General features: G+C 35.7%; 1 protein-coding gene across 1 annotated transcript; it reads left to right on the forward strand.

The window, feature by feature from the left end:
• The first annotated feature begins 247 nt into the window (after nucleotides 1–247).
• Nucleotides 248–6,243, forward strand: LOC149844369 (tryptophan synthase beta chain 1). The gene is made up of 5 exons (XM_089994324.1): nucleotides 248–621; nucleotides 1,269–1,625; nucleotides 2,883–3,325; nucleotides 3,440–3,534; nucleotides 5,867–6,243. Exons 1-5 carry the CDS (start codon nucleotides 286–288, stop codon nucleotides 6,040–6,042), a joined length of 1,407 nt encoding a protein of 468 aa, XP_089850450.1. The 5' UTR covers nucleotides 248–285; the 3' UTR covers nucleotides 6,043–6,243.
• The last annotated feature ends 5,984 nt before the right edge of the window (nucleotides 6,244–12,227 follow it).

Consider the following 12,227-nt stretch of genomic DNA (forward strand, 5'->3'; position numbering starts at 1 on the left):
CCGTGACAGCTCTGTGAAATCCCAATCCACATAGCTGTCTTTACTTTACTGCATTTGCAGGAGGTCTTGCGTTGCATTGGAAGTGTCGTGGTTACATGAGCCCCACAGACGAAATTCCAAAACTGTCCCTCAACGTTGGAGGCCTACGTGGTAAGGAATCAAATTAGATTCATTGGTTGGGGGACTTTCCTGTTATTTTAGCACCCTTTTGGTTTCCTATAAAGCAAAACTCTCCTTCCCTTCTCCTTTACCCTCACCCCCCAAAACCGTCCCATATTTTACAGAATGGCCACCTCCACGCTCCCGAATTGCACAAACACCCTCAGTCCTCTGCTGCAGAGGCCCTCGTCATCTTCCTCGTCCTTCCTCGGCTGTCGAGTCCTGCAAAACCCTAGCTTTCCGAAGGTGAGGGCCTCCCGGAAGCCCTCTGGGGCCTGCGTCTGCACCATCGCCAAGGAGAGGGCCGAGGTCGCGATGGAAGGGGTTAGGGTTTCTCAGAGGCCCGACGCGTTCGGGAGGTTCGGGAGGTTCGGGGGCAAGTACGTCCCGGAGACGCTCATGCACGCCCTGACGGAGCTCGAGTCGGCGTTCCGATCGCTCGCTTCCGACGATGATTTCCAGGTTCTGCTCTTCCTCTCTCTCTTTTCTCCTTTCGGAAATTTCTCTTGATTTGGGAGTTAGGTTTCTCTTTTCATTCGGTCTCGTAAACCGAATTTGTTTTCCTTTCTTTTTCATTTTTGAATTCAGGTTTGTGATCGATTGCTTCTGATGCTGCTTATCCCACTAACAAGTGAATGCGATTTGATTTCTTGTGCAGTCTAAACGTTTTGAAAAAAAAAAAAACTTTTTTGTTGCGTGATTAAATCGAAACGTACGAATAACGAACTTTCGGGGTCTCTGATGCAAGGAAGATCGTTCCTCAGACTTGCAGGTCTATTACCAAAGACAGACTAATCTAAAACCTCCTTCTGAAACTCTCTAATAATCCCCTCTATATGGGATAGACTCTTGCGAAATCTTTCTGTTTTTGTTGCATGGAGACTCGACCATGTTTTTGTAGTTTTTCTGTTTATATCTGAACTGAAACCTGGTGGATGGTACTACATACAGTCATATCCCTTACCAGAAGAATGTCTCCTGTGCAGAGACTAGCTGAATGACTTACATAGGACGAGAATGCATATAAAAACTTTTGCTGCTTTTGAATTTTTTCATTTTTTCCTGTTGAAATCTTTATGATGGGATTTCATTTGTTGGTGATTCTGTAGAGAGAATTGGATGGAATCTTGAAAGACTATGTTGGCCGTGAGTCTCCACTTTATTTTGCCGAGCGGCTTTCCAATCATTACAAGCGCAGCGATGGCACAGGGCCACAGATATACCTGAAAAGGGAGGATCTGAACCATACTGGTGCTCACAAGATCAATAATGCTGTTGCCCAAGCGCTGCTTGCTAAGCGGCTGGGTAAGAAACGTATAATTGCCGAAACTGGAGCTGGACAGCATGGAGTTGCTACTGCAACCGTGTGTGCAAGGTTCGGCCTGGATTGCGTCGTTTACATGGGTGCACAAGATATGGAGCGTCAAGCGCTCAACGTATTCAGAATGCGCCTTCTTGGGGCTGAGGTTAGCTTTCCATGTAATAGGATGTACAGTCTTCTTCACCTTCTTCAAAGGCATTTATAATTGGATTTTTTATGATATTCTGGATTATATGCTGCTGCATCTCATCTGTAAAAGGGGGAAAAAAAACCCTTCTTTCATTATGTCCTTATTTGATGCTTGGTAATGTGATTTGCGTGCTGCAGAGGGTCTCCATCAAGATTTTGTTCATCCGTGTCTGCTTCTTTGTCCATGCTTACATGAAACATGATTCCCATATTTTTACAGCATGAACTGATGTATAACTGACTGCTTCCACAACGAAGTTGAAAGCCTCATATAATGAAACTGGCATGCTACTGATACTTTGCAGCAGCAGGATGTGCATATGCTGGATGAATTTTCTTTCTGAGAATGTAATGTTAGTGATAACTTGCTTTGGCATGATATACATGCTAGATAACATTGCTCTGTGTGAGGGCATATAGTCCTATCTGTTGTTGTAATGCTGATAAGCCTAATTAGTATCATATGAGGTGCATACCTGAAATCTTCTCATAAAAATGAGATAATAAGTAGGAAAAAGAAAGAGTTAAATTCGTGGGATTTATTAGATCTGCGTATTTGATCCTTATATTGGCATACAACTTGCAAAATTATCTGGCTATTAACTGTATGATGCCATCAACTTGTCATATACCACTCACACCATGTCATCTTTTTTTTTTCTCTGTGTTCCATGTGACTTCCTTCAAATGACTTTATTGTTGTCACATATGCTTTGAAAATGTCTCGTAGCTTGTTACGTCAGTTGTGTCTTCCACTTTATGGGAATCATCTGTATGTGGTTCATCGTTCAGAAAGTATGCAATGATCCTATCCTTGGGATCCCTGTGCACCTGGTGTCCGATAAGCTGCAATCCTGGACCCTTATGGCTATGAAACAGATGCCTTAGTTTCCAGAAAAGCATCTAATTCATGATGAATTTTCAAACATGGTCTGTGATGTTCTTAGACTAATCGGTCAATTTGTGAGGAAGAAAAACTGATTGTTTGAGAGTTGACTTGGTACTACACTGCAAAACTAGAGTCAATTCATCTAACTGCATGGACTTACCAAAGGTTCTGGTGGTGAAAACTGTTTCTTGCATCCATTTTCTTGCTTTCGATTGGTGAACATGTTGCTGTTCTGAATTTCTTGTGCAGGTAAGAACTGTTTCTTGCATCCATTTTCTTGCTTTCGATTGGTGAACATGTTGCTGTTCTGAATTTCTTGTGCAGGTAAGAGCTGTCCATTCTGGAACAGCCACCTTAAAGGATGCCACTTCAGAGGCTATAAGGGACTGGGTAACCAATGTAGAAACTACACATTATATTTTAGGATCAGTTGCGGGGCCACATCCATATCCCATGATGGTGCGCGAGTTCCATGCAGTCATTGGCAAAGAAACAAGAAGACAGGCTATGGAGAAATGGGGTGGAAGGCCTGATGTTCTTGTTGCTTGTGTTGGTGGTGGCTCAAATGCAATGGGTCTTTTTCATGAGTTTATCGAGGATCCTGGTGTAAGGCTTATAGGTGTGGAGGCTGCAGGGTTTGGATTAGATAGTGGTAAGCATGCTGCAACCCTGACAAAAGGAGAAATTGGTGTTCTGCACGGTGCAATGTGCTATTTGTTACAGGATGAGGAGGGCCAAATTATTGAGCCACATTCTATCAGTGCTGGGTGGGTATCGGAAGTTTTAAGAATTTGTCATTGAGACATATTTATAGCCCTCTTCATATAATTTATTTGTTTCTACATTGATTATGTCCTATCCGATTTCATGCATATGTGCAGATTGGATTACCCAGGGGTTGGACCAGAGCATAGTTATTTGAAGGACATTGGACGAGCTGAGTATTATAGTGTTACCGATCAAGAGGCATTGGATGGTAAGAATCTTTTTCAAAATATCTAGCTGTCTACAAAATATATTTTCTTTCATGCTCTTCATAATGAATTTGTCATTTAATTCGACAAAAAACATGCTTTTATGTTGTTTGTACTTCATTTTTTGCCCAATTTGAGGTGTGATGTTGGACTTGTGCTTTTAAAATGTGCAATTAACCAGATAAATTGCTGTTGGGTTCAGGAATGGGTTACTGGCTTTCAGTTTTGAAACAATGATTTAATAATGAAGTACCAAATTTTCAATATTTTAGTAACAGTGAATGACATATTTTCTTGTGTATCATGTCGTGTATTTCAGTTTGTGAAAAATGAATGAAATATTTCATTCTATGTAACAGGGATTCAGCTAGCAGGGTGCCGCACCCACGTCGACGCGGGTGTGGGTGCGGCACTGGGTGCGGTCAACCCGACCCTGGGTGCGTTGACTGCACCCAGGGTCATTTCAGTCCATTTTTTGGATTTTTTTTTAAATATGCCCTATGAAATGGGCTGCGGAATTTAAAAAAAAAATCTTGGGGGGGGGGGCACTGCCCCCCTATACCCCCCCCCCACCCCCCCCCCCCGCCCGCTGACCGCGCCGGGGGGAACCCCCGGACCCCCCTTATATATATATATTACATTTTTGCCCCTGCTGCACCCGGGTTTTTTGGAAGTGCCGAATCCCCGCACCCATGTGACATAGATTTCATTCTATTTCATACAGGAGTGAAGGTTGGGATCTATCCTCCTGTCTAATAGTGCTATCTGGTACACTTGTTTCATATGGAACCCATGTACTTTGGTGCTTTTCTCGGTTCTCCTTTTAAGTTTTAAATGGTTTTGTCAGACCCCATTACTAGGTGGAAAATGCAATATGAGGACTTAGTTGGTCGTCTTGGTATTTCTGTAATCCAATTTACTGTTTTCATCAATGTTCTTGTGGGTCCAGCTGGTTAGCGTGCCACATCTTTCCTCTTTATCTTAGTGACTGAAGTTGCTGTAACATTAGCTTGTACATAAATCGCCTTTTGCAATAAAGAGAACTTCCTGCTGATAAATCTATCTGCTATAAGAAAATGTCACTCATATTAAAAGAACCAAACATAAGCTGGGGCTTCATCTATTGTGTTGGCACCTATGTCACATGGGTGCGGGTGCGGCGCAATTTCAAAAATTTTGGACACGGGGACTCGGCTATATATATATATATATATATATATATATATATATATATATATATATATATATATATATATAGAGAGAGAGAGAGAGAGAGAGAGAGAGAGAGACTCGGTCAAAGTTGTGCCCATTAGGGGACTGATGATGAGTTGTGAAGCCTGATTCAGGGTTTTTTTCCTTAAAGGGGGGGGGGGGGTTCCCCGGCACGGGTCCTGCTGCACAGGTCAGCGGTCAAGGGGGCCGCCCCTGGCGGGGGGTTATAGGGGGGCAGCCCCCCATCCCTAAGATTTTTTTTTTAAATTCTGTAGCCCAGAAAATAAACAAAAAAACAAAAAAAATGGACCAAAATGACCCTGGGTGCGTTGACCGCACCCAGGGTCGGGTTGACCGAGTCCGAGCCGCACCCGTGTCGATGCGGGTGCGTCGACCTTGGAGCCAAGTCCGTGTGACATAGGTTGGCACCCAATGAATAACAATGACTTGACTGGTTGTTCCTGTTTGGACTGACAATACAATTTAGCATTGTGAAACGCAGCACCTGCATTCCGTTTCCAAATGCTCATATAAATCCTGATTGGATGGCATGGTATTCTGCTGACAGGCAAAAACATGCATGAATGATGAATTAAATGTTGATCCTCAGGCATTTGCATAACCAAAAAATTGGACATCACCAAATTCAAAATTGAAGCAATTTAGTCCACTCAGATCCAAGCCAACCTAAAAGAGAGACCCAAATCCCGTAACAGTGCAAACCTGATGATTACTAGCCTGGTTGTATCAATAAGTCTCGTCTTGATCCAGTTTGATATTCTCAGCTCATGTTTGGTTGGACCAGAATGGGATGATGGCAGATTCGTGTTATATTTGTTAAACATCAATGCTTATCCCTTGGCAGATCTGCCAACCACTGATATGATGAGATACTCTAGCTGTCTTATATGAATGACATATCCTATGCTTCATACTCTCAAGGTTCGCCAACTTCCTAGAAACATAATTCAATGTAAAATGCATGTCATGATGTGACATGAAGTGGTAAAATTTCCTTGATGATTCACTTGCTAATCTACCTTTAAGGTGTGCGTGAAGAGTTTTTTAACGTCTATTTGATGATTATGAAGATTTCTGTTTTTAATGATCCTCAAATTGCAGCATTCCAACGATTATCTCGACTGGAGGGCATCATTCCAGCTCTTGAGACTTCTCATGCTCTGGCTTATTTGGAAAAGCTTTGTCCTACACTTACCGATGGAGCAAGAGTGGTGGTTAACTGCAGCGGCCGTGGTGACAAGGATGTTCAGACGGTGACCAAGTATCTTACTGTGTGATATTTGGCCAATTGCCATATCATCCTGGATTCTTCATCTGGTGCAAGAAATGTCATCAGTCTTGTGTTTGATTTTGATATTTTGTTGATTTGAACCTCTATTGGTTTTAGTAGTAGTTATGTGGCCATTGAGCTGAAATATATATTTGGCATTTATAAATAAAGTGCTAAACAGTTGACATGGTCGTCTGATTCAAGTTGAGTGTCCTTGTCCTTCACCCATGGTTAGATCTCCTTTGGTAATGCGTCCTCTAAAACGTTACAAGTATGTTTGGCTGTATATGTAACTATGGGCTTGTGTGGATGCCAAACCGGTTTTGCGATATATGCTTGAGATTCATTTTTCATTTTTTTATGGGATGGTATCTCTTTTATTTATTTTTCTATTTTCCGTTATAATTCTTTAGGGCACATTTGCAAGGATGGTTTCATTTTCACACGTGAATCCCATAGGAAAACGGATGATATTATTTTGAATCCTATGAATTAATTACTTATGTTTGTTTTCCATTTTATGAAGCAGAAGGTGATTCAATTTCTCATGTTTATTTTCTAAGATGGAGAGTTGGCTTCAACGAGTTCCAAACCTTCCATGAATTAGACTGGATTTTACATCCAAACTCGAATAAGCTGGATCTCAATCTTTGTTTTGATATTTTAAGATCAGATCCAATCTAGATGTATAAAAAATGTTACATGAGAGAGACAGAGGGACTAAGACCATTTTTTGTGAAAAATATTTACATAAGAATTAAGTCACTTAAGGGGAGGGAGGTGTCAGACTGTCAGGTGTGACTTCAAACATAAAAGTCACTTTTGACTACGGATCTATTTTCTCATTGACTTTAGCAAAATAGACGGTTTAGAGATCGTGTTACATAACAAAGTGTTCATTTTTACATGAAAATGAATCATTTTTTCCACTTTTCAAACACACCCTTACAGAGAATTTAAAGCTGTCACCTTAAAACAAGAGATTGACGTGCTCTGATCTTGAGAATGTGTGCAACGCTAACATGAAAAACATTCCCTTGAATTTTTTTTTGGAATGTTTGTTGCAAAGAGGAAAAGCATGGTTCGCTTGGTGGAGAAAATTACCGGGCTTTGAGATGGCCTTTAGATGTGAAAATTTTCTAAGGTACGATTGGAAAAATCATATCATGTGGAATATTTCAACACTGTTGGAAACAGTTGGGGAGGTTCCACTATTCCATGTAACCAGAACCCAGCTGTTTCTCGCTTTTTGGGGTCTGAATGTGATGGTTAGGATGCATGCGTCCCCATGCTTATCAAGCATTTTCGTTTCATTTTTGGCATTGTTAAGCTCAAAGGGTGTTGAGCTTGATTTTGATGGTTCTATTCTGTTTACTAAACGAACGAGCCTGTAAAGGTTCTGATCTTTCTTTGGGCACCAAGCACGGCACATCTTATATTCCGGTTTGCTATCTGTGAATTCATTGTTTTCAAAGACTATGCTTTCATGGTAGGTGTGTGTGATCGTTGCAATTTTTTTCTTTTTTCTATTCAGGGAAAGAAAAACTCTCGCAAGATTGACTTGGCCTTTTGAAAAAAAATTGAAAAATTATTTGCCTTCATTTTTAGAAAATGCGAGAAAAGGAAGAGACCGAGCTCGCTTGTCGGTACGAGGTTCAACCGTTTCTGGCACCTTTACCAAGAGTAATTGAACCAAGGATCGAATTTATGCATTTGCTTTGCCTAAACTTGCCTAAGAAATTATTCTAAGTCCTAAATACACATTGAATCAGGCTTGTGTTATAAATGTGAACTTGAAAATATGTATGCTTTTAGAGATATGTCAAAAATTTAGATTTTTCAAGTGATTTTGAAATGAATTTGAAAATGTCCTTTCAGAAATAACTTTGAAGTTCAAAAATCGATTTTGAATTGAGAAATTGGAATTTGAAATGAAATTGAATTGAAATTTTAAAGTTTAAAATTGAAGTTTAAAATCAAACTTGGAGTTTAAGTTTGATTCTAAATTGAAATTTGAAATTGACTTTTGAAATGGAAATCAGAGTTTGAAATTAAAATTTTGAATTTGATTTTGAAATTGGTACTGATTCTTGAAATCAGAATTGAACTTTAGAAATTGTTTTTTTTTTAAATTGAATTTGGAATTTAAAATTGAAAATCAGAATTTAGAATTGAAATTAGAAATTAAGTTTAAACTTTGTTTCGAAATTGAAAATGTAATTGAATCTTGAAAGTTAAATTGAAATTGAAAATTTTGAAATAAAATTGGAATTTAGACTTGGAAATTCATATGAAGTTCGAAATTTAATTTTGGAATTAAAGTTGAGAATTGAAATAAAATTCAAAATTAAGGATTGAAATTTGAAAATAGAAAATTTGAAATCGATATTTAAATTTAAAAAATAAAATTTGAAATTTGGGATTTGAAAGCAATAAAAAATTGAATTTGATACTTCAAATTGAAATGAAATTCAAAGTTGAAATTTGAAATTCAAAAATAGAAAGTTAGAATTGAATAAAAATTGAAAATTGGAAATTGGAAATTGAAAATAGATATTTGAAATAGGATTTGAAAATGAATAAAATTGAAAATGAAATTACAAATAACTTTGAATTTGATAATGAAAATCGAAAATGACTTTGAATTTTTTTATGAAAATTGTTCTTGAAAATCATTTCGAAAATCACTTGAAAATTTGAAAATAACTTGAATGATTAAAAAATGATGCAATTCTATCTTTGATGATGAATATGCTACTTTTGAAAAATTATTTGAATTTCAAGTAAAATTTTGTACTTTATAGAATTAAAATAAGATTAATTTTCATATATTCATGACCAGGAACACAAATATACTTTAAATTAACCTTTATTTAAAATTCTAATAAAGAAAAAAAAAGAAAAGGATTTTGTGCTTTTATAGAATTAAAACAAAATTAATTTTTAAAATATTTATGGCTAGTGCCACAAATATATTTGGAATTAATCTTTATTTTAATTCATATAAAGGAAGAAGAGAGAATTAATTTTGAAAGAAAAGATGATTTTCAAAAATAACCTAAAAGTATAGGTCAAATTTTTATTTAATAAAGAATAATAACTTTAAGTATTATTCATATTCCGACTAAGGCTATAAATACAAACTTTTCTTAGTGTTATTTATTCTTTATTAGATGGTGCACATGTTATTTGTATTTTCATAGTGTATTTAAAAAAAAATGCAAGAAATTAACATGGAATTGATTTATATACTCATTCATTTTAAACTAAGCATAAAAGTAAAAAATCTCATTAATGGCATTATTACAACCTTTTAATGAATTACAATAATTGAAAAAAAGAATGAGAAAAGAAAATTCTACAAAATGAGAAAAAATGTTTGAATGTAGGCATTTATGGATCTTCTTCAATTATTGAAAAAATGAAGAAAATCCAAAATTAGCCTTTTTATGCCCTAAAAAATAAGAAAAAATCTGAAAACATGTTAGAAAATTATAAAATTTGATGTGAAGGTTCCTAATAACCTTATAAGTGTTTTAGAATAAAAAAATGCAGAAAATGATTGGAGAAAAACCTGAATTTGGGGTTTTTATCCAATCAAAACAAGATTTTTTAAAATGAGAATATGTAAAACGACCCTGTCAGAGTATTTTGAATGAATGAAAGTTTAGAACAACTCAAATTAAGCTGAAAATGAATCAATGAATTTCTAACTCATCAGGGAAACATTTCCTTTTTACAGATTTTGAAAATCATTTTTAAAACTTGAGATATGATTGAAAAAATAAAAAAATAAATTAGGAAATTAAGAAATTGAATTTTAACAGATAAGTTTATATAATTTTGGTGTTTCTGAGACTAAATTGTCTTAATTTCTTCTAAATTTATAGTAAAAGTTATTCAGTTCAACCATGAAACATTTCCAATTTACAGAATTGAAAAATCAATCCTGGTTTGAAAATGGTGACTTCATGAATGTCGTTGTTTCATCTTAGGAATTAAACTTGTTATAAAAATTGAAATTCTGCAACTAGTCTCGGTTTTTTATATATTTAAAGTATCAAAACAGAATAAAAGTTTATGAAATTTGACATGGATAAAATATACACAAAATAGAGAATAACCATTTTTACAGATTTCGAAAATGATTTTTCATTAGAGAGAACATTTTCAAACAAGTTGAGATAAAATTTAAGAAATGCTTAATGAGGCAAAGTGATAGGGTTTTGATTTTCGATCAGAATAATCAGATATGAAAATTTCATAAAAATTACTGAAAATTTGCAAATTCAAACTAGGCATTTATAGAAGAAATTTTCAATTTACAGATCTAGAAAATGTTTTCCATTGGGGAGATCCAGTCCAAACAAATTGGGTCAAAACCTGTAAAAAGCCTGTGAAAGGAAATCGACAGGGTTATGGTTTTTGATCTAAATGCCAATGAAAAAAAATATATTTTTTAAAAAAATTGGCATGCATAAACTAGACACTATAAAGGAGAATTTTCTTTTACAGATTTGGAAAATGATATCTCATTGAAGAGATACAAATGCAACAAGTCGATACTAAGTCTGAGCAATGCTTAGAATTGCAAACAGACAAGGTCTTGACTTAAAATATAAAAAAAATAGAAGTCCTTCATTGAAAGGAAATTGCAAGAAAAGAAGACAAAGAAGGTGGGGGGGATTTTGAGAGAAATAAAAAAAATAATTGAAAAGATAAAGAAGAATTAGAAAAGAGGAGAGAGGGGGCCTACCTTGGGCTGGAGGAACTCCTTTTTTCTTCTTCACTTCAGCCACCAAGAGAAGAGTCAAGGAGGAGGAGTGCTTGAGAGAGAGAGGGATCTTTTTCTTCTCTTAAAAACTCGCCTCCCATGGGGGCTTTATATAAGAGCATAACCCATTTAAGATATTTTCAAGCCCTTAAGGATGATGTGGCAAGGGGGGGGGGGGGGGGGGTTGGTGCCAACCCCATGTAGGATTTCTTGTTTGTTAAATGGGCAAAAGTGCCCTTTATAAAATATTTTTGACACATGGCACCCTCTTGCAAGAGGGTGCCCATGTGTGTCTTTTCAAAAGTTCTCAAATGGGTAGTTTGGGCACTTAGTTAAAAGTTTGACACATGGCATCACTTTGCAAGTGATGCTCATGTGGGTTTTTAAAAGCACAAATGAGTTTTTAAAGGTATATTCATAATGATTTTGATTTTGAATTTCGAAAATAACAAGCGGCGCCCCTTCTTTGAAAATGCATTTTTTATTTTTTATTTAAAAATCAAGATGAAAAGTGAAATAAAATGTGAGAAATAAAAAGCGGAATTTGGAAATAATTGGATTCAAAAATCCAATTTTGATTTTGGAAATCCAAATTAGGTTAAAATCGGATCCAGATTGAATTTTGAGAATTTTTGCAAAAATACAAATTTTGAATTTTGAAATTCAAAGAATATTTTTGAAATGGGGGATAAAAATTGGATTCTGATTTTGAATTTGAAATTCCCAAATTGATTTTGAATAAAAATTGGATTTTAAAACTGGATCTGGATCCATTTTGACATTTCAAAATTCAGATTGAATTATCAACTAGATCCAGGGTATTTTTCAAAAGATTTTTGTAAAATGGTGGATTTGAATTTGAAATTCAAGAACTAATTATGAAATTAGGATAAAAATTGAGTTTTGAAAAGGATCTGGATCCAAAGTTTTGAAAAGGATTGGATCTAGATCTCAATTTTAAGAAAATTAGTTCAAAAGAATGGGAATCGAACCCTGAATATGGATTTCTAAAGAATTTGAAAATAAAAAACCCCAATTTCATAATAAAATTAGAATTTTGGATCTGGATCGTGAATCCAACTCAGAGGATGAAATTGGATCTTGGATCTTAATCAGAATCCAAGAAGTAAAATTGAATCTCAGATATTAGATTAATCTGAGTTCAGAAATTGATTCAGTTAACCTTCTGAACGAATCATAAGGTGGATTCAGACTGAAATGGATCCAAAATGGTTAATTGGATCCTAGATATCTGATGAAATATTCCAGGTTCAATTAATGAATTTGACTCTGGATATGGATTTCTGAATGAATCAGATAAAAAATTAAGGTTTAGGATGAAATTAGATATCATATCCAACATTGGATCCATTATTTGAATTGAAATAGATTGGATCTCGGATATTGATAAAATATCA

Source organism: Nuphar pumila, chromosome 2, assembly GCF_984573655.1.
Source record: "Nuphar pumila chromosome 2, dmNupPumi1.hap1.1, whole genome shotgun sequence".
Lineage (NCBI taxonomy): Eukaryota > Viridiplantae > Streptophyta > Magnoliopsida > Nymphaeales > Nymphaeaceae > Nuphar > Nuphar pumila.

Coding starts and splice junctions, on each gene's coding strand:
- LOC149844369 (XM_089994324.1), top strand. CDS start 286: ATGGCCACCTCCACGCTCCCGAATTGCACAAACACCCTCAGTCCTCTG. Junction 1,626..2,882: donor TGCGCCTTCTTGGGGCTGAG/GTTAGCTTTCCA, acceptor TTTCTTGTGCAG/GTAAGAGCTGTCCATTCTGG. Junction 3,326..3,439: donor CCACATTCTATCAGTGCTGG/GTGGGTATCGGA, acceptor GCATATGTGCAG/ATTGGATTACCCAGGGGTTG.